This window comes from Bos indicus, chromosome 14 (assembly GCF_029378745.1).
Source record: "Bos indicus isolate NIAB-ARS_2022 breed Sahiwal x Tharparkar chromosome 14, NIAB-ARS_B.indTharparkar_mat_pri_1.0, whole genome shotgun sequence".
Classification (NCBI taxonomy): domain Eukaryota; kingdom Metazoa; phylum Chordata; class Mammalia; order Artiodactyla; family Bovidae; genus Bos; species Bos indicus.
Window position 1 is genome coordinate 65,932,013 of NC_091773.1, and position 23,120 is coordinate 65,955,132.

At 39.7% G+C, this 23,120-nt stretch overlaps 1 protein-coding gene across 2 annotated transcripts in view; it reads left to right on the forward strand.

The window, feature by feature from the left end:
* STK3 (serine/threonine kinase 3) overlaps nt 1-23,120 on the forward strand; it is a 308,668-nt gene that overhangs the window by 146,190 nt on the left and 139,358 nt on the right. For both annotated transcript variants that reach the window (XM_019973823.2, XM_019973824.2), the window contains exon 7: nt 21,891-22,028. In XM_019973823.2, the coding sequence (XP_019829382.2) occupies nt 21,891-22,028 (138 nt within the window). The remainder of the gene's footprint in view (nt 1-21,890; nt 22,029-23,120) is intronic.

Below are 23,120 nucleotides of genomic sequence, written 5' to 3' on the forward strand. Positions count from 1 at the left end.
AGGATCACTAATGGCCAGATCCTGTGTCCTTATCTTAGTCCTCACGTTACTCCTTGCCACCTCCCCCCCGCCCCAAGAAAGGTAGCTGAGTGGTAAAGAATCCGCCTGCAGTGTGGGAGCTGCAGGTGATGTGGGTTCCATCCCTGGGTGGGGAAGATCCTCTGGATGAGGGCATGGCAACCCCCTCCAGTATTCTTGCCTGGAGAAACCCTTGGATAGAGGAGCCTGGCAGGCTCCAGTCCATAGGGTTGCAGAGTCAGACACAACTGAAGCAACTTAGCATGACTTAGCGACTTAGTCCCAGGAAAGAACACTTGTCCTCTTAAGGGCCAAGTAGTAAATATTTTAGTCTTTGCAGGTCATATGCAACCACTCAACTCTGCCATTGTAATTAAAATATTCAACTCTGTAGCCATAGACAGCAAGTGAAAGAGTGAGCATGGCTATGTTCCAGTAAAACTTTATTTAATAATCGAAATAGGTAACTGGCCAGATTTGGCATGAGAGCCAGAGACTCACTGATCCCTGTTCTGAGCTGTTGTATAATTGTAGTCCTCCCTGCTTCTCTGGTAAGGAATGTTTCTCTCCTTTAGCGATAGGTTTCCCCCTTTTCATCTAATTAACGGCATCTCTTTATGTAGTTACTTCTTCATGTAGTTCTGTCCATAGTATTTTCTTACTTTTTGTTAAAGATTCTTGTAAGACTTGTCAGTTGTGGGCACACTTTCTCTGTGTCTCGTAGGAAATAAGTAAGGCTGAAGGTTCCATTAATAAAATCCCCCTGTCCTGGAAGCCAGGTCTGAGCCGGTGTTCTCAGGGAGGACAGTTTTCTGCCATTGCCCTCGTGGTGTCCTAAGTCTGCCGCTTTAGCATAGCCCGCAGGCCTGAAAAGAGACCTTCAGTCAGTGAAGTCTTTTCTGTGGTCTCTTATCACCGAAGACCTTCAGTCAGTGAAGTCTTTTCTGTGGTCTCTTAGTGCCAAAGAATTAATGCTTTTGAATTGTGGTGTTGGAGAAGACTCTTGAGAGTCCCTTGGACTGCAAGGAGATCCAACCAGTCCATTCTGAAGGAGATCAGCCCTGGGATTTCTTTGGAGGGGAAGTTAGAAGAATGATGGCTTCTCTAAAAGGGGAGCTGCTTAAAGTCTCTTGAGGGTCTTGATCTGTATCTTTTGTTATCTTGTGGGTCCTAGATCCAGTCCTCCTTAGATACCAAGGGATGGCTGTAACTGTGAAGCCTGGTGCCAGCAAAACTCTGCTCTCTGGTCTGAACTTGGCTGTTGGCCGTCTTTTCTTGTGTCTCCTCTGCCTTGTCCTGCCAAGCCCCAACCGGACCCTGATTCAGTTTGCAGAATCCTTTTGTCTCAACAGGGATTTCCTGACTTTGGGCTGATCTTGTCTTCTAGCTCGGAGAAAACGAGACTGTTAGCTATTGAATGTTTCTGCCCGACACTGAGATCGATGTATTAGTCTGGTCTGGCTACTGTAACAAAATACTGCAGAGTGGGTGGCTTACACAGCAGAAATTTCTCGCAGTTCTAGAAGTTGGAAGTCCCAGATGAAGGGCAGGTTTGGTTTCTCCTGCGGCTTCTCCTCTTGGTTTGTCTTTTCACTTGAGTCATCACATGCCTTTTTTTTTTTCTGTCTATGCACATCCCTGGTGTCTGTTCCTCTCCTTAGATGGTACCGGTTACATTGGATTAGGACCTTATCCTTATGACCTCTTTTAATTTAATTCCTGGTGGCTCAGTCAGTAAAGAAGCTGCCTACAATGTGAGAGACCTGGGCTCGATCCCTGGGTCAGGAATATCCCCTAGAGAATACTGAACAGCAGTCCACTCCAGTATTCTTGTCTGGGAAATCCTATGTACAGAGGCACCTGGTGGGCTACCGTCCATGAAGTCACAAAAGAGTCAGACACAACTTAGCAACTAAAAACAACAGCAAACAGCAACAACAGCCACCTCTGTAAAGGTCCTGTCTCCAAATACAGTCACATCCTGAGGTACTGGGGGTTAGGGCTTGAGTATGAATTTTGGAGGGACACAGTTTGGTCCATAACAGTAAATATCTATAATTGTCTTTCCCTTCTTCCTTCCTCTTATGTTGTTCCCTTCTCTTCTCCACCTTCTCCCTTTAATTTCTTCTCCACTGGTTCATTTTTACCAAGAATAAACATACTACAGTTACAACCAACCTAGATAGCATATTGAAAAGCAGAGACATTACTTTGCCAACAAAGGTTCGTCTAGTCAAGGCTATGGTTTTTCCAGTGGCATGTATGGATGTGAGAGTTGGACTGTGAAGACAGCTGAGCGCCAAAGAATTGATGCTTTTGAATTGTGGTGTTGGAGAAGACTCTTGAGAGTCCCTTGGACTGCAAGGAGATCCAACCAGTCCATTCTGAAGGAGATCAGCCCTGGGATTTCTTTGGAAGAAATGATGCTAAAGCTGAAAGTCCAGTACTTTGGCCACCTCATGCGAAGAGTTGACTCATTGGAAAAGACTCTGATGCTGGGAGGGATTGGGGGCAGGAGGAGAAGGGGACGACAGAGGATGAGATGGCTGGATGGCATCACTGACTCAATCGACAAGAGTTTGGGTAAACTCCAGAAGTTGGTGATGGACAGGGAGGCCTGGTGTGCTGCGATTCATGGGGTCGCAAAGAGTCCGACACGACTGAGTGACTGAACTGAAACATACTACTGCTCACCACTATACTGCTACTCACCACCACCACCAATATGTACTACTACTTTGTTAGATTGTGTTAGATTGTTACTATTATTATAAAACAGATACAATCTAAATGCTCTAGAAGTGGTACTTTTGACTTTCAAATGGGAACAGAACAGTTTTGAAATTTTGGAGATTAATACTGACTTTTTTCCTATTTCATGGTTTGATAAACTATTCCCACCTTAATGTTAAAAGTGTATTAAAACTACTAAAATACCAAATTAATACAAAGTATCAAAATTTGTAGGACAGTTAAAACACCACTGAAAGGGAAGTTAATAGTACCCATTAATTTTTTTCTCTTCTGTCTGTTTTTCATCAGCTGAGCCTTTTATTATACTTTCACTTCTATAATTTCCATTTGGAAGTACCTTCTTCTTTATGTCTTATTTCTTTGCTGAGGCTTTCTATTTTCACACTTTTTTCCGTATTATCTTTATTAGTATTAAACATGGAAATGGCAAGATTTATGTTTACATTTGTTTCAGCCAGTTGCAGGTTCATCACTGCTTTAAAATATTTGTCAAATAATTTTGACATCTGTGTTGTTTAAATTGTTGACATCTATCAATTATCTGTTTTCAAAAATAAATTTTATTTATTTTGGTTGTACTGGGTCTCTGTTGTTGCACACAGGCTTTTTCCAGTTGTGGTGAGCGAGGGCCGCTCTTCTTGCATTGTGCGGGCTTCTCGTTGTGGTGGCTTCTGTTGCTGCAGAGCACAGGCTCGAGGCTCTGGCTGCAGTGGTTGCAGCTTCCAGGCTCTAGAGTGAGGGCTCAGCAGTTGTGACCCCTGGGCTTAGCTGCTCTGTGGCATGTGGAATCTTCCCAGACCAGGCATCGAACCCAGGTTCTTATCCACTGTACCAGCAGCGCAGTCCTGAAGTCTTTTTCTGTTTGTTTATGATTCTTAGTTGTACTTAATGGGTAGAATGGAGGAAGTATACCTACTCCATCCTCGTGGAAGCAGAAGAGTGACACACAGTTTTTAAACGGTAGGTCCTTTCTAGTTGATGGAATTTTAGGCATGTATAAAAAATATAATGTATAAAATACAAGTGTATATCTGCCTATTTCTCTCTATATATGTAAGAAAGGAAATAGTTTGGTTGTTGTTGTCTAGTTCTGGCCCTTGAATTATTGAGTTTTCATAGTTTATTTCCTTCCTTTTATTTATGAATTCCCAGTCTTTAAAAATGGTATGATTTTCATGCTAACCCCAAAGATATGCTGAGAATGGTAGGGGTTAGAAGTAGATACTGTGTCCATAACTGCTTGCTTCATGCAGTGATTTTTGACCCTGGCTATTCTTAGGCTTATCTGGGGAATTTAAAAAATATACGTAAGCCCCCACCAGATCAGATTCTTTGGGCTGGGTCCAGGGTATCAGGAATTTTTAAAAGCCCTAATATGTAGCCAGTGTTGAGACCCTCTGGCCAAGGTTTCCTTAAAGAATGTGGAGCCAGAAATGAATATGTATAGTTTTTTCATTTTCACTAAGTTTTGGTTGAATCTGATGATTTAGATTTAATTTGACTTTCGTATTTGACTGGTGAGTGAGTGAGTGAAGTTGCTCAGTTGTGTCTGACTCTTTGCAACCCTGTGGACTGTAGCCTACCAGGCTCCTCCCTCCATGGGATTCTCCAGGCAAGAGTACTGGAGTGGGTTGCCATTTCCTTCTTCAGGGGATCTTCCCAACCCAGGGATCCAACCTGAGTCTCCCACATTGCAGGCAGACACTTTAACCTCTGAGCCAACAGGGAAGCCCCATTTGACCAAGGCAGCAGATTAAATCATTCTCTTCTGTAGACAAGGTTGAGGGACCATGTTGACAGATTTTTCTTTTCTCTAAAATTTGCCATTAATTTCTAAGTGTCAGATTAAATTCCTGAGATCTGTCATTTCTTACTGATTATAGACTTTCCACATTTTCAATTGTGTTTCTTTTTTTTTCTTAATATACCTTTTGTTTTATTTAATTTTAGTTTTTCTTATTTCAAATTACATTGATTTCATCCTAAGACACTTTTTTGTTAAACTGATTTGTGCTGGGCCTTATACTGTTCCTGGGCCAGAGCCTCCTTTATGGTAACACCCTTGTTACCTCGTGCCTGCTTAGTTGTGTCTGACTCTCTACGACCCCTCAGTGTCCTCTGGGGCTCCTCTGTCCATGGGATTTTCCAGGCAAGAATACTGAAGCAGGTTGCTGTGCCCTCCTCCAGGGTTTCTTCCTGACCCACGGATTGAACCCAGGTCTCTTGAGACTCCTGCATTGGCAGGTGGGTTCTTTACCACTGTGCCGTGGTTGGCTTACAGGAAGTAGCGTTTCATGAATCTTTTGCACAGGGTTTTCTTTTTTCTTCCCATTTTGTAATCATGCTGTTTGTTCCATATTGAAATATTTTAGTACATTCTGGACTCATTCTGTTGCAATACATTGATTGAAGTATATGAAAAGAATCTTGGCCTCGCACGTACGTAGCTGGGTGAGAGAGAGGAGCATTTTAATCATTTTTCCTTGAAATTTGTAGATACTACTCTTTGTGCTGCACTAAAACGCAACAGTAGTAGTTTCATCAACATTGATTTCATTTTCAGAAACCACAGTATGACTTCTCTCAATGATTATGTTAAAATCCATGGTTCTGTTTCGCACTTTGAATGTGTCTTTTCCCACGTGATTGGTTACCATCTTAATTCACTGAGTAATGGCAGAGCTTTCGCATTTTGACGTACAGTACCAAAAAAAATTACATTTTTCAGTATCACTACTAGTCTCATCAGAACAGTTTTTAATTTTAAGTATTGGTGAGTTATTAAGTTCATAGTAACAGAAACTTGAAAATTTGAATTTTCACTTGAAATCTTGAGTTTTATCACGAGTACCAGAAAGTATTTGTATTTTCCTTGAAGTGATAGGCTTACTTGGCTTATTTTTGAGAAAATATTTGCCACATACCCAAATCTGAATTATCAGAGTTTGCCTATCAAGTCTGTTTTTTCTTCTTCAAATAAAAACGATGTTCCTCCAAAAGTGATGGTTTGGCTTGCTCTGTAATCCCGTGTGTGCTTTTTCATTGAGACAACCATTGTACTTTGATAGCAGCATAAGTAGTATATGCTTCCTTCTCATTTAATCACAAGATTACTAAAAAGATGTTTGTTCAGATATCAAGATTCTTAAAAATGAATGTTTTTTCTTTTTCATCAAGGACATTCTTAAATGAAAGTGACTTTTTTTTTTTTTTTTAAAGAAAACCGTGACTGCATAGTGAAGAGTATAGGGATTAATAGGACAGTTCGGGTCCACTGTCTTGATTGGTGCTAGGGGTCCAGCAGTTTTACCCATCGTTATTTTTTTACCTTTAGTGTAAATGTCAATAGAGAAAAAAAGGAGAATAATGTCTTAGTATTTTTATGAAGATAGATTTGACCTGATGGGCCCTAGGACTTCATGAAGGGGGGGACCACACTTTGAGAACCACAACTGTAGAAAAAAAAAAATGTAAAGAGACATTATTCTTCACCTTTGCTTAAGAGGTACTTCTTGTATAAACTTATGTATCAGTTTCAAGATATTTTGCCATGTTTGAGTACCACCTGTAATTTGGTATTCTGTTTGAACCCCGACAGGGTGGAATGCAGTTCAGATCTGGTGCTAACCAACCTGGAGTTGGCGTGGACCCCACAAGTTAAAGGTCACAGTTTCCAGCACAACTGCTGGTTCCTCAGAGACCAGCTGTGCTTCAGGGGTCTTCCAGTCACTGGTACCGACTGGCTATAAATTTGTCAGTTCCTTTCACTTCCACAGGTTCAATAATTTGATAGAATGACTCACAGAACTGAAGAAAGCACTATAGTTACGGTTACAGTGTTAATACAAAAGATATAAATCAGGAAAACCAGCCTAATGGTTCACATGAATTAGGTTGGTGCAAACGTAACTGCAGTTTCAGTCCATGAATTTTAAATCATGATAACTAGGCTCAAACTCAACTTTACTAATCAAAATAGGAACCATTACAGTCAACACATTTTTGCCAACAAGAAATAAGTTTGTTTCTTCTTGTAGCATAAAAATCCATGCCTCAGAATTTAATGAACTCCTGAAAAGCTTTTTCTGCCTCCTACTGTTGTGGAGGCATTTTCCCTGCAAAAAGTTGTCAGAGATGCTTGAAGAAGGGGTAGTCGATTGGCCAGAGGTCAGGTGAGGCAAAACTTGGTAGCCTGATTCGTTCAACTTTTGAAACATTGGTTGTGCGATGTGCAGACTGGCATCATGGAGAAGAACTGGGTCCTTTCTGTTGACCAGTTCCGGTTGCACAGGTTGTAGTGTATGCATCTCATCAATTTGCTGAGCATACTTTTCAGATGGAATGGTTTCTCTTGGATTCAGAAAACTGTAGTGGATCGCGCCAGCAGCAGACCACCAGACAGTGACCACGACCTTTTTTGGGTCCAGGTTTGGCTTTGGGAAGTGCTTTGACACTTCTTGGTCCAGACGCTTGAGCTGGTTGTCACCGGTTGTCGTATAAAATCCACTTTTTGTCGCACAGCACAATCCACTCGAGAAATTGTTCATTGAAGATGACACTTCACAACGATGATTTTTTTGATTTGCTGTCAGCTTGTGAGGCACCCACTTATCGAGCTTTTTCACCTTTCCAATTTGCTTCAAATACCAAACGACAGTAGAATGGTCGACACTGAGTTCTTTGGCAACTTCTCCTGTAGTTCTAAGAGGATCAGCTTAGATACTTGCTCTCAGTTGGTTGTTGTCCATTTCCGATGGCTGGCCACTACCCTCTTCATCTTCAAGGCTCCCATCTCCTTTGCAAAACTTCTTGAACCACCATTGCACTGCATGTTCGTTAGCAGGTCCTCGGCCAAATGCATTGTTGATGTTGTGAGTTGTCCCTGCTGCTTAACGACCCATTTTGAACTCGAATAAGAAAATTGGTCAAATTTGCTTTCTGTCGAACATCATTTTCCATAGTCTAAAATAAATATAAACAGCAAGTAATAAGTCATTAGTGAAAAAACATAAAGCGAGAAATGTGGGATAAAATGGTGTATAACATAACTCCATTTATTAAGAATTACTCCAATGGCAAATTTGAGCAATGCAAAATGCAATTACTTTTGCACCAACCTAGTAGTAATTTAAATAAAATTAAAAATTCAGTTACACTAGCTGAAATTTTTAAAATTAAAAATTTGTTACACTAGCTTCATTTCTAATACAAGCGTGCCTTGGCGACGTTGCAGTTCCAGACCACCCCAATGAAGCAAAGATTGCAGTGAAGTGAGTCATATGAATTTCTTTGGTTCTCCAATGCACAGAAAAGTTATGTTTACACTATCCTGTATTCTGTTAAGTGTGCAATAGCATTATGTTTAAAAAAGAAAAACCAATATATGTACCTTAATTTAAAAATATTGCTTTGAAAAATACTCATTTTCTTGTACATCTTCAGCAAGTCCTAGTATAAAATCAGAGATCATTGGTCAGAGAGCACCATAACAAATATAATAACACAATGAAAAAATAGGAAACACTATAAAAATCACTAGGCTGTGACAGAGACATGAAGTGAGAAGACGCTGTTGGACATATGCCGACGGACTTGCTTGACGCAGGGCTGCCACGGACCTTCAGTTGTAGAACGTGCAGTATATGCATAACGCGGTTGAGGCTGAACACAATAGAACGAGGTGTGCGGTCCTCGATAGAGTAGATCCAGGTTGTGTATTTTGGGGAAGGATTTCGTGGGTGGGGGTGTGTTTCTCATGTTGTGTCATATCAGAAATCACATACTGTGAGTTTGTCTCTTAGTAAAGTCTGATCACTTAGTTAAGGTAACAATGAACAGATCTCTCTATTATAAGGTACGTCTTCTCCTTTGTAATTATTGAGTGGTCTGGAAGGGTACTTTTGTAATTTGCAAGAAGCATCCTTTCTCCAGTAATTGTTCCCTGGCAGTAGTATCCTCTGGTCGTCCTTGCCCGAATTGATCATTGCAGTACTTTGAGGGTGACAAATGTTGATCTTCTAAGTCATTCAGTCATTGTGTGTTTATTAGCTGGTATTTTTTATAAAGAACAGCTTTTCTTAAACTCTTTTTTAAAAATACCACTTTATATCATCTCCAGAGACAAAAAAAATTATGCAGGATAGGAAAAGAAATCATTTCTACCTGGCTCAGCTACTATATATGGTATTTACATAGTTACACTGTTGTAGACACTGAGTATCAGTTTAAAGAAAATAATAAGTAGTTTGGAAGAGGAAAGGTACTTGTGGAATGGGCAGGAAGAAGAAAGCTACATGTTCATCTTCTGCAGTTGAGGGTCAAAAGATTATGCCTCAAACTGAAAAATCAAGAAGTACCATTGTAAGCATGTTATTTATATAACTGAGGTAAATACCTAAAGAATCAGGTAAAACAGCGAGGTGTTTACCCTGGAGAAGAAAGGATTAGTGTGGAACTGCTGTTTTCCGTAACAAACTTCGACAAATTCTTGAAAACTGTGTGCCTTCTAACGTCAAATAAAATTTTTTAATGTAAAAATGAAATTAAAAAATATTGCTATAGGCTAATTGATTTTCATCTTATTCAGTATGTTAGCTCAGTCAGTAAAGAATCTGCCTGCAATTCAGGAGACCAGAGTTCGATTCCTGGGTCAGGAATATCCCCTAGAGAAGAAAATGGCAACCTACTCCAAGATTCTTGCCTGGAGAATCCCATGGACAGAGGAGCCTGGCAGGCTACAGTCCATGGGGTCACAAAGAGTCAGACACGACTGAGAGACTAAACCACCGCCATAATTATAGCCACTACTATTACTGTTTGGATGCTCAGTTTTTTTAAGTTCAGCTAGCCCACTCCAGCACTCTTGCCTGGAAAATCCCATGGACGGAGGAGCCTGGTGGGGTCCATGGGGTTGCTAAGAGTCGGAGAAGACTCAGCGACTTAACTTTCACTTTTCACTTGCATGCATTGGAGAAGGAAATGGCAACCCACTCCAGTGTTCTTGCCTGGAGAATCCCAGGGACGGGGGAGCCTGGTGGGCTGCCGGCTATGGGATCGCACAGAGTCGGACACGACTGAAGCGACTTGGCAGCAGTCCTGCATCTTTTGGCATGATTTCATTTATCTTTGAGTGCTTCCTTACTGAAATAAGGCCCAACGATGTTTCTTCAAGGAGCACTGATTTCTTTCGGTGGGAATGGCATTTTTGAAACTAAAATTTGGACACCAGGTGTGCTTTTGCTACAGATGTCCTCTATCTTTAAATGTATGTGGTCCTTCCAATTTCTTAGCCTTCCCCCGCCCCGCCCTCCTCCATGGTGGGAGTTGATTGCTTCTCACTGATTTCTCAGATCTTTTGAGTTAAGACTTGTCCATTTACTTTTCTGTTTTCAGAATTTTATTGCTATCCCATATTTGCTGTTGTCCTTTTCTCTGGAGTTTAAGCATTTAAAAAAAATTCCTACTGTCCTTTAGTAGAATTTTTGGCATGGCATTGAGTAAGTCAGTATATTCAAGTCACCATATTTAACTGGAGTCTTTTACATCGGCACTCTTAGTATAGATTTGGATTTTACTCTGCATAAATAACTAGGTCTAATGCTGCTGGGGGTACAAAACTCAATAGGCCTGTTTATGCCTTCAAGTAGTTTCCGTGTTACTCAGAGCATTTAGAATGAGTTTAAAACTAACTGGAGTCCACGTTAAAGTACGCCGAGTGCCGGAGCTGAGGTGTGTGGTGTGATGGCACGTAGCCTTATATTGTGTGCTCTAGCACAGTGGTTCTCAGCGTTGGCTGCACGTTAGGATTACTTGGAAGACAGAAAATAACTGCCTGGTTCTCAGATCAGATTTAAGATTAAATCTGAATCTATTATGAGCAAAGCTAAGTTCTACAAGTTCTGAACTTCTTTTGGTAGACTAGATTAGTTTGTATTTTTTATTTTTTTTTTTTGTTCTTTTTCCTTTAAGGGCCAAGAAGATACTTCAGGTTCATCTTGTAATTTTTCCTGCCCCACACCGGGAATAAGTTGGTTTCCTTCCTCGACCCCTTGGTATTTCAGACCTCACACCTTTGAACAAACATGCAGCTCTCTCCTCTGTGCCTCATTCACTCACTCGTTCACTCTTTAGGACCCAGCCTCTCATTTTGCCTTTAAAGGGCAATTTGAGCTAACTCATTTTGTAATGCCCGTTGTTGCCATCTACCTTAGCACTTACACTCTTTTGTTGAAATGATCTGGTATGCATTTTCCTACCCCATTAGAGTCTAAGCTTCTTGAATAAATTCTAATATTATAGGTTTGGATACATTTTATGTGCTTAAAAAAGTTAATTGAGCTGATCACACACAGGAATTCCAATTCTGGTGACTGAGAGAGAGTAGAATTATAAAGTTCCTTAAGTTTTGGGTCTTAGTCACTTTGGTTTCTTCTATAGCCATATTTTATGGATATTTTTGAATTATATTAAAGTAATATTATATTTCAACCTTGAAAGATGATTAAGACTTAACTGGAAGCATTCAAAGGTATTGGAATTTAAATTTTGCATCTGTGAGAGGTGCTTGTAGAAGCAGACTGCAATGAGTGGTAACTTAAGCAGTGTTTTTAAATGATGCCTTTGTTCAATTATAAATATATAGTGGCCTTTATAATAAAAATTTTTAAAGGAATCTTACACAGTCTTGTACAATGCAGGACTTCTCAGGTGGCGCAGTGGTAAAGAATCCGCCTGCCAATGCAGGAGACACAAGAGATACAGATTCAATCCCTGAGTCAGGAAGATCCCCTGGAGTAGAAAATGGCAACCCACTCTCGTATTCTTTCCTGGAAAATTCCATGGACAGAGGAGCCTGTCAGCCCCCAGTCCTTGGGGTCGCAAATAGTCAGACACAACTGAATGAGCTCTCATAGCACCTGCAGTCTTGTAGACAGTGAATTGATATTTTGAGTTTTTGAGATTTTGTACCAAATCATTTTGTACTGTTGTTTGTTTTCTCATTTTTACCTTTCTTTTTTATTACATCTTTCCATTTTCTTTTTTCTTAATCATCATGATTTATTACAGGATATTGAATATATTCTCTGTGGTACACAATAAGGCCTTGTTCTTTATCTAGTCTACAGATACTCGCTTGCATCTGCTAACACCAGACTTCCAGTCCATCCCTCTCCCCGACCCCTGGTAACCACCACTCTGTCCTCTGTGTCTGTAAGTCTGTTTCTGTTTCATAGATAAGTTCATTTGTATCATATTTTAGATTCCACATATTAGTGAGATCATCTGTATTTGCCTTTCTCTTTCTGACTTACTCCACTTAGTACAGTAGTCTCTAGGTCCATGCGTGTGCTGCAAATGGCATTATTTCATTTTTTTTGGTTGCTTAGTATTCCATTGTGTGTGTGCGTGTGTGTATACACACATGCTATATATATCACATCTTCTTTATCCAGTCATCTGTCAATGTACATTTCGGTTGTGTCCATGTCTTGGTTATTATAAATTCACTTTTCTTTCAATAGAACATTTCTTTGTGGCTTTGTAATTTATACACTTGTCATTTTTATGGCAATATGTTGCTCCATTTTGTTGATACATGGTATTTTACTTGGCCGTGTCTTAATTGTTTGGTGTTTTTTATTTACATTTTACCACAATTACAGAAAGTGAACTATAATTATTTTTATAGAGATAGCTTTGCATTTTCTTTTGGGAGACCAAATATGTGTTACAGAGCCTTTACCTTGTAATAGAATTATCTGTGGCAGAAATTTAATAGAGACATGGAAATAGTGTGAAGTAGATATGGAGCCAGATAGATCTGATCTCTCGTTTTGACAGCCACTTTACTAGCTGTGTGATCGTGAATAAGCTAATTAACTGAGCCTCAGCAGTAAAATTGGATTAATAAGAGCTAACATTATTGTGCATTTATAATGTGGCAGGTGCTATTCTAAGTATTTTATATATATTAACCCATTTAAACTTTAGAACAGCCCCATGAGGTAGCTCTATTATTGTTCTGTCATTATTACTATTGTTCCCAATTTTAAAGTATGTAACAGGCTTAGAGAAATAGAAGAGGTCAGTCAAATGGCTGCTTATGATGGAGGTGTGATGGTAACCCAGTGCCATCTAGAGCTGGCTCAGACCTCTAGAGCTGGTTCTCTTATTAACCCTGAATGCCAGGGCATCAGCTACATCCCTCCCCTGAATCTGAGTCCTAGGCAGACAGATTGGCCTTCATGAGCCAGATTAATGATTACTGAAATTCCTGCAACTGGAGTTGATTATGAGGTCATGCTTGCAATACTCTAACCTTGGGCTTACTGTAGAAACTGCACCCTAAGAGCAAGGATCACTCTAGATCTTCATATTCTCTTCAAACCTCTATTTAAAATTGCTTTTAAGGGAGTGGTGAGACAAACTTTGAATTGTGTTTTTATATTAATATCTGGTAGGCCTTTTGTTATCCTTCACTCTTCTCTTCCACTGGCATGTTCTTTTTAACCAACAATTGAGTATTTGCCTAGTAGGATTTAACTCTTAACCTAGATTTCTAGGTAGAGTACCAGAGTCTTTCATACCCAAAAAGGAGTCTGAAAAATATCCAGCCACCTCACTTATATGAAAACACTGAGGCTGCACAGCCAGAGGGTGATTTAGGACTCAAGCCTATGTTTCTGACTTAAGTCCAGCATTGGCTTCATCCACTGTACTGTTTACTACCTTATTTCTAATAATCTCTTAAAAGTATTATTACTATGTTTTCTTTTTAGGAATTATATACCTTAACTTAGCTTGCTACCTCCGTATTATGTTCACTGTCAGAAGACAGCTATATGTGTTTTTAGTTCTTCACAGTTTAATGAAGTGCTTTCTCATCCTTTATCTCATTTGCTTGTTATGAAGATAACCTTTTGCTCGTGTACCCGAGGTTCTTGAATAGTGGCACAGGTTCCTTTGTGATTCCAGCATGTCCGTTGCTTCTGTACGTTCACAAGTCCTAGCTACCTTAGCTTCAAACACATGTGTTGACTCACTCCACTGAGATTACAGTTCAGGCATTGTTGTTCCTCAGCTCCAGCTTTTTTCACATCCTCTGGATGCTCCTGGAGTCTAAAGGTGTGAAATTCCAGGCATGAAGATAATTTGTTGTTTTGAGGTGCTAATGTTTCTTGGCTTCTTAGACTACCTGTGATCAGGGAAGTTCTTTAAAAAACTCAATCAGAGGTTCACTGTGTGGTTAAGCAACATGTTGTGTAGAAACAAACACAAAGATAATCATATCATTTATTGTACTAACATTCTTCAATCAAAATGGTGTTAGAGATAAGATAAATTTTATGGCTGTAATGTGTGTCCATGTGATTTGGTTGGTGTCAAGGAAGGGAGTGAATTGTTAGGATAAGGCTAGCCACTGAATGCCAAAACTTTCTACAGCAGAGGCCTGTTACCTAATCAACTCATACAAAACCTGGCAATTCTTAAGAGGATCCTCTGATTCATGATTAGGTTAAATTAGCTGAACAAAGTCAAGTCTGTGAGAAAAATCTGTCAGTTTATTATTATCTAACTTTAAAAAGAAAAGGAAATAAAACGTATAGTGTTTTCCCTGGAGACTTTTAGAGCCTCTCCATTTTGGTAGATCATATATTAAGACTTATTTGTTTGAACTGTATGCGGTTCAGTGCTTGTTTGAGAATAGAATGTGAACATTTTAGGATCACTTTATGATAGTACTGGGTAAATAAGCTTTAGAGTTAAGCTTTTTATCCTTGGATTTCTAATAGCTACTGCTAAGGTGAGCCTTATATGTTAAGATTATCTGAAGATAAGACTGCAGCTCACGCACTGGCTCAAAGTTCAAAGGAGAGCATTAGCTCAAGGACATAAATCGCTGAGTTGTTATCCATCAATTTGTAACAGAAGGGCAGATGAACAGCATTTATCTAGACAATCTAGTATCATATACCTGCAGTTTGAGGTCAGTCTCTATAGAGGGGTTTATGTACATACGTGCTTTGAACTGTTTCGCAGAGATGAGAGTTCAAATTTATTTTTATTCTCTAATTTGAAGTAGCAGGTGTATTTGTGTGCCTTTTGCCGCAGCTGATATTAACCCCGTTTTGCCCCCTCCTTAAAGCTGGAATGTGTGCATGCATGCCTGCTAAGTCGCTTCAGTTGTGTCCAACTCTTTGCAACTGTATGAACTATAACCTGCCAGGCTCCTCTGTCCATGGGATTCTTCAGGCAAGAATACAGGGGTGCCCTCTTTCAGGGGATCTTCCAGGGATTGAACCTGCATCTTGTATAGTTCCTGCATTGCCAGGCGGATTCTTTTTTGTTGTTTCAACTGTAGAGCTGAGGTTAATTAGGTTATTTACAGAAGAATTTTATTTTCTAGCCCTCCATTGTTTGCTGTTTTTTCACGTGTCTCCCCCCCCCCCGCCCCCGCTGCCCCCCGCAGTTTCATTGCAAACTCCCTGGGTTCAAGATACGTGTCTTATTATAAAATCTGTAATATCAGGGCTTACAAAGTTAGATACATAATGGGGGCCATCTGATGAAATATAAGACTGAGCCAGGCTAGATGGGGTCCATGTGAAAGGGAAAACACACATCTCATGTAGAAGCAGTCTAGTTTCAGCACATTTTTACCTTATGGGACTGTGAACTCAGTGTTGCCTGAACAAAATGTATCTGCTGGTGCTCTCTGGCCTGTGGCTTATCAGTCTGCTGTTTCTTTTAATAAAACATAGGAATGCACAGAAAGTACTCGGTGCATAGTTGTCACTTGGTAGATGCTCATTGTGTCATAAAACTGGCTACGCTGCTTTTGAAGGACTATCTTAGATGTCATATGTGTAATGTGATATAAGATGAATAAGAATGTTCTCTTCTATTAAAGGATTATCTCTTTTTCAAAGAAGATGAGTATAGTAATAAAGAGATTAAGTCTTACCCTAGAATAAACAGATTGGGGTATTGAGGCTTCATTGCCTTGTCCACAGAAAGTCTTTTGCATAACTTTCCAAGTTAGGAACCAGTGATAACCAGTGATAACACATTTTAGTAGACTGCCGCATATTCTGAGGGCTCTCAGAAGAACGATATAGGAAATGGTTAGAATACCTGAATGCTCTGTAATTAAGGTATCTGTTTTTTATTGCTTGAATTCTGGAGTAATGGTTTTTCCTTTCCTCTGGCCCCCCCAAACAGTGTTGTTAGGAGGTACTCTTGCTTCTTCTTCTGTAGTGTGTGTGTGTTAGTCGCTCAGTCGTGTCCAACTCTTTGTGAGCCCGTGGATTGTAGCCCACCAGGCTCTTCTGTGCATCGGATTCTCCAGGCAAGAATACTGGAGTGGGTAGCCTTTCCCTTCTCCAAGGGATCTTCCCAACCCAGGGATCAAACCCAGGTCTCCACATTGCAGGCGGATTCTTTACCAGCTGAGCCACAAGGAAAGCCTGAGCTACTAGGGGAGCCCCAAAATACAAAGCATAATTTGCGCCACCCGGGAATTGACCCTGGGTCACAAGAATGGGAATCTTGCATGATACCACTATACCAGCGGTGTGGCTAAAACTTTTTATTTTATATTGGCATATAGTTGATGAACAATATTGTGTTAGTTTCAGCTATATAGCATAGTGATTCAGTTATTCATGTGTGTGCGCACGTGTCTGACTCTAGTCATGTCTGACTCTTTACCACCCCGTGGACTATATCCACTGTCTATGGGATTTTCCAGGCAAGACTATGGCAATGGGTTGCTGTTTCCTACTCCAGGAATCTTCCTGACCCAGGAATCAAACCTGCATCTCCTACATTGCAGGATTCTTTATCGCTGAGCCACTGGGGAATCCCATGTGCTATACAGTAGGTCCTTGTAAAACCACACTTTTTTTCTCAGAATTCCTCCATGTTGCTTTCCCCTTTTATCCTAGATAAACATCAACAAATGTTCAGAATCAAAGGTCATTCCTAAAACTTAAGCTGAGGAAAAGTGCAGGATGAAGCACTATTTTTACTCCTCAAGTCTGTAAGCTATTTTTGCCTGAGCTTTTGATGTCATATCTAAGATATTATTGCCAAGACAAATGTCATGAAGCTTTTCCTTCTAGAGATTTTATAGTTTCAGGCATTAAATTTAAGCATTATACTGGAGTGGGTAGCCTTTCCCTTTAGGCATTATACTGAAGTGAGTAGCCTTTCCCTTCACTAGGGGATCTTCCCAACCCAGAAGTCTAACCTGGGCCTCTCACATTGCTGGTGGAGTCTTTACCAGCTGAGCCACAAGGGAAGCCCTTGTAGTGTGTATACGTTATTTCTTCTATTTCTGTTTATGACTCATCCTGAGACCTCAATGCTAGCCACATTTAGAATATCTCTAGGTTTGTTTTTTCTTAATCCTTTTCTGAGGTCACACATAAATCTTAATTAAAAGCAAAAATATAAAGACACACACGGAAAGGGGGGGGGGAACCAACTTCATTCAGTTGTGCACTTTCTTGCTGACCAAACTCCATATCCTTCATTCCTCTTCTAATCTTATCATTTCTTAGTCCCTTATAGGATAATCAGCTTGTTCTCTGCTCCTCCCAATAGCCTTATTTCACTTTTCCTTATCCTATTTCTTCTAAAGAGAATGACCTCTCTCCTTAATGCTTTATATGATTTTCTTTATCATTGTACAGCTCTTTAAATCTTTTACTGTTCTTTCATTACTGGACTGGGTTAGAAGTTTCTTAAGGACAGTGACTGTATTTCCTGCTAAATCCTTTAATTCCATATGAAGTCTAATACCGTGCTTTTGTGTGTTCAGTTCAGTTCAGTCGCTCAGTTGTGTCTGACTCTTTGCAACCCCATGGACTGCAGCACGCCAGGCCTCCCTGTTCATCACTGACTCCCAGAGCTTGGTCAGACTCGTGTCCATCAAGTTGGTGATGCCATCCAACCATCTCATCCTCTGTCATCTCCTTCTCCTCCTCCCTTCAGTCTTCCCAGTATCAGGATCTTTTCCAATGAGTCTTCACATCAGGTGGCCAAAATATTGAAACTGCAGCTTCAGCATCGGTCCTTCCAATGAATATTCAGGACTGATTTCCTTTAGGATTGACTGGTTTGATCTCCTTGCTGTCCAAGGGACTTTCAAGAGTCTTCTCCAGCACCACAATTTGAAAGGATCAATTCTTCAGCTCTGAACCTTCTTTATGGTCCAGCTCTCACATCCATATGTGACTACTGGCAAGACCATAGGTTTAGCTATGTGGACCTTTGTTGGCAAAGTGATGTCTCTGCTTTTTAATATGCTGTCTAGGTTTGTCATAGCTTTTCTTCCAAGGAGCAAGTGTCTTAATTTCATGGCTGCAGTCACTGTCTGCAGTGATTTTGGAGCCCAAGAAAATAAAGTCTGTCACTGTTTCCACTTTTTCCCCCTTCTGTTTGCCTTAAAGTGGTGGAACTGGATATACCATGGTCTTAGTTTACGTTGAGTTTTTAAGCCAGCTTCTTTGCTGTCCTCTTTCGCCCTTATCAAGAGGTTCTTTAATTCCTCTTCACTTTTCTGCCATTATAGCGGTAACGTGTGTGTACCACTGATACTTCTCCTGGTAGTCTTGATTCCAGCTTATGAGTCATCCAGCCCGGCATTTCACATGATGTACTCTGCATATAGGTTAAATAAGCAGGGTGACAATACACAGCCTTTTGTACTCTTTTTTTCCAATTTTGAACCAGTGATTCTAACTGTTGCTTCTTGACCTGCGTACAGGTTTCTCAGCAGACAGGGAAGGTGGTCAGGTATTCCCATCTCTTTAAGAATTTTTCATAGTTTATTGTGATCCACTCACTCAGAGAAGGCAATGGCAACCCACTCCAGTACTCTTGCCTGGAAAATTCCATGGATGGAGGAGCCTGGTAGGCTTCAGTCCAGGGGGTCACTGAGTCGGACATGACTGAGCAACTTCACTTTCACTTTTCACTTTCATGCATTGGAGAAGGAAATGGCAACCCACTCCAGTATTCTTGCCTGGAGAATCCGTCTATGGGGTCTCACAGAGTTGGACACGACTGACGTGACTTAGCAGCAGCAGCAGCAGCACACTCAGTATATGCTTTTGCATGGTCAATGACACCCAAATAGATGTTTTTCTGGAATTCCCTTGATTTCCCTCTGATCTAGTGGATGTTGCAATTTGATCTCTAGTTCCTCTGCATTTTCTAAACCCAGCTTGTACATCTGGAAGTTCTTCAGTCACTACTGAAGCCAAGCTTGAAGAATTTTGAGCATTACCTTAGAGTGTGTGAAATGAGTAAAATTGTACAGCAGTTTGAACATTCTTTGAAATTGCCCTTCTTTGAAATTGGAATGAAAACTGACCTTTTCAGTCCTGTGGCCATTGCTGAGTTTTCCAAATTTGCTGACATATTGAGTACAGCGCTTTAACAGCATCATCTTTTAGAATTTGATTTAGGTCATACCTGAATAGCCTAGTGGTGTTCCCTAGTTTCTTTAAATTAAGCATAAATTTTGCAGTAAGGAGTTCATGATCTGAGCCACAGTCAGCTCCTGGTCTTGTTTTTGCTGACTTTACAGAGCTTCTCCATCTTCGGCTGCAAAAAATACAGTCAGTCTGATTTTGGTATTGACAGTCTGCTGATGTCCATATGTAGATTCATCTCTTGTGTTTTTGGAAGAAGGTGTTTGCTATGACCAGTTTGTTCTCTTGGCAAAACTCTGTTAACCTTTGCCCTGCTGCATTTTGTACTTCAAGGCCAAACTTGCCTGTTACTCTAGGTATCTCTTCACTTCCTACATTTGTACTACCATCCCCTAGGATGAAAAGGACATCTTTTTTTGGTGTAAGTTTTAGAAAGTCTGGTAGTTCTTTATAGAGTCATTCAAGTTGAACTTCTTCAGCATTAGTGGTTGGGGCATAGACTTGGGTTACTGTGATGTTAGGTGGTTTGCCTTAGAGACGAACAGAGATCATTCTGTCGTTTTTGAGATTGCATCCAAGTACTGCATTTCGGACTCTTTTATAGCCCTCATAAGGGCTACTCTGTGTCTCGTAAGGGATTCTTGCCCACAGTAGTAGGTATAATGGTCATCTGAATTAAATTCGTCCATTCTGGTCCATTTTGATTCACTGATGCCTAAGATGTTGATGTTCATTCTTGTTATCTCCTGTTTGACATAGCCAGTTTACCTTGATTCAGTGACCTAACATTCCAGGTTTCTATTCAGTATTGTTCTTTATAGCATCAGACTTTATTTTCACCACCAGACATATCCACAGCTGAGCATCATTTCTGCTTTGGCCCAACCTCTTCATTCTTTCTGGATCTGTTTCTCTCTTCTTCCCCAGGAACATATTGGACATCTTCCAACCTGGGGAAGATGTCATATCTTCCTTCCGGTGTCATATCTTTTTGCCTTTTCACACTGTTCATGGGATTCTCGAGGCAAGAACACTGGAGTGGTTTACAGTTCCCTCTGCCAGTGGACCATGTTTTGTCAGAACTCTCCACAATGACACGTCCATCTTGGGTGGCCCTGTACCGCATGGCCCATAGCTTCATTGAGTTACACAAGCCTCTTCATCTCAAGGCTGTGATCCGTGAAGGGGACATGAAGAGGAAGGACCAGCAAAAACCAGGAAAGAAAGAGCTAGGGCAGAGATGGACACCTCTCTTCTGGATAGTCAGAGAATACTGAAGTCTAGAAGGGAGGTATTATGGATGCTTCACCCCTGAATACATCTTTGAGAGGCCTGTGTATGCTGTGCCTTTAAGAGGCCCATGTGTATTGTATACTGTGAATGTCTACGTTGATTGCCAAAAAGCCATTTTTTCCTCATGTCACCTTTAATGTTGATTGTGTCATTATATATGAACTTACCTCTTAAACTATAAGTAGTTATAATACGGTTGAGTTCATTTTACTTTGTAAAATTTTGGTCATTGCGTGTTTGTCTCTTGTCTTTTTTAAATAACATTATGTGGAAATGAAAGTGATGATATCTAATATTTGTTGTGTGCAGGATACATTTGTTTTAACTTCATTATGGTTTTCATATCCTTTCAAAGAAAATGTTGTTTTAGTGATGGTATTTTATCAGGAACTATTCTATAGCCCAGGAGAGAAGTTAATTCATTGCATACAATGATTTTCTAAGAACTTGAGGGATTAATTTTCTTGGTCAAAAAAAGGATAACTTGGTAGCTATGAAGACAAAATGACAGGGAGACTTTTTTAAAGTTTTTGAATTTTTGAACTCTTTGAATGTATTGTCATGAGTGAAAGTGAAGAAATGAAAGTGTTAGTCGCTTAGTCATGTTCGGCTCTTTGCAACCCCATGGACTGTAACTCACCAGGCTCCTCTGTCCATGGAATTCTCCAGGCAAGAATACTGGAGTGGGTAGTCATTCCCTTCTCCAGGGGATTGTCCCGACCCAGGGATTGAACCCGGGTCTCCTACATTGCAGGGAGATTCTTTACAGTCTGAGCCACCATAAGTTATTAATATTAAATTAAATCATTAGTGATAAAGTGGTATATTACTTTTAAAACTTTTAATATGGATTCTTGACTCAAATATTTAGAAAGAGAAATTAAAGACTTGCTTCCATCAAGTATTATTTCAAACCACAGCAGTAATTATATTTGTACTTAAATATTCTGAATTGCAGAAGCAAATTAGGCTGCTGCTAGCCATTCTAAATAGCAGTACTGAAAAAAAAATACTGAAATGGGAAACAAGTCTGGCATGCAATAGCAAAATTGAAGTATATATCTGTTTAACCAGAGAATGTCCTCAGTTTGGTAAAAGGGTTAGAAATACAGTCTCCTTTGGAGACTGATTAAAAATAATAGATAAAATAAAGAATGATGTGCTCAATGAGCTACAGTTCAAATAGAGGAAATTTAATGGGAAATGATTACATTAGTAGCAGATGGCTTTGCTTCCTGAATTGCAATTTGACTGGAAATCCTAGAAGAGCTTAAATTTATTTTTCAGATTTTTGAGTCTGATTAAAGATAGATAAAGAGATTTGTTTATTTGCTGTGTTATTGTGATTCTTACTGTGTCTTTTGGATTTTTCGTTTGTATCAGGCTATATTTATGATTCCTACAAACCCACCACCAACATTCAGGAAGCCAGAACTTTGGTCTGATGATTTCACCGATTTTGTTAAGAAGTGCCTAGTGAAGAACCCTGAGCAGAGAGCTACTGCAACACAGCTTTTACAGGTCAGTGCTTGTGTCTCTACAGGAGGATGTTTTCTTTATATACCTTTTTGCTGTTTCTGACATTGACCAAGATCATTATGAGTTTCATTAACTGATTTATTTATTCATTAACTGATTTGTAAAGATGTGAACTTTCCAGGAAATATGGATTGATGTACAGACAGACACACACACACACCTTTCTCCTCCTGTATATTCTGTTTCTCTCATTTAAAAATTTTGTTTTCCAAGTTCAATTTTCTGCCCTCCCCCCTTCCCCACTAATTTTTGTTGCCAATTCTTTCCTCCTAAAATTGTGTTAAAACTAAACTTCTGTAGGGTTCTCATTTCAGAAATGAGTTTCTTTTCCATTGTTATTGTTTCTTATGTTTTAACTTCCAGATGTATTATTCCTTGACCCAGCATTTCTTCTTTGACTTTTTGCCCTATAAGACATGTAAATACGAAATCCCTGAACTCCTTGAGAAGATCGCACATTGTAAATACTGGTGGCAAGATGACCTAGATGAAGAGTGTCAGTGTCCCTGTACAAGTAGACTGTATGCAGAGTGTCAGGAGGCTTTCTTTTTTTTTCTAAATCTGTTTTGACATTAAATGCAAGTAGAAATAATTTAATACTTTTAGTAATTATTCATGAGTCTTTACTTTCCCAGCAGAATTGACTTAGACCTGTGTGCTATGATAAGTGTGCATGTTAACAAAACTTGGTATTTGGAGAATAGTTCTTTTTAAGTGACAAAAAGATTAAAAACATAGTTATAAAAAGTGATTTTTCTAAGGTAATGTTTTTTAAAAAAGGAATTATTGAGAATGTTAGAAACTAGCCCTTTAATATAAGGTTTATTGTTACAAAAATTTAGCTTAATACTCAGTTTCCATGAAAAGTGGTTGAGCAAAATCTGTCTAGAATAAAACACCATATACTCTTTGACCTAGTAGTTACTCTTCTAGCAATTTACAGAGAAATTTAACCACGTGTGAAATAACATAGGTGTAAAAACTCTTCATAAACCATTATAATGGCAAAAGATTGGAAACAACATAAATATCTGTCAACAGATTGGAAGCAATTTGAGGTCTGCTGCGGGGAGT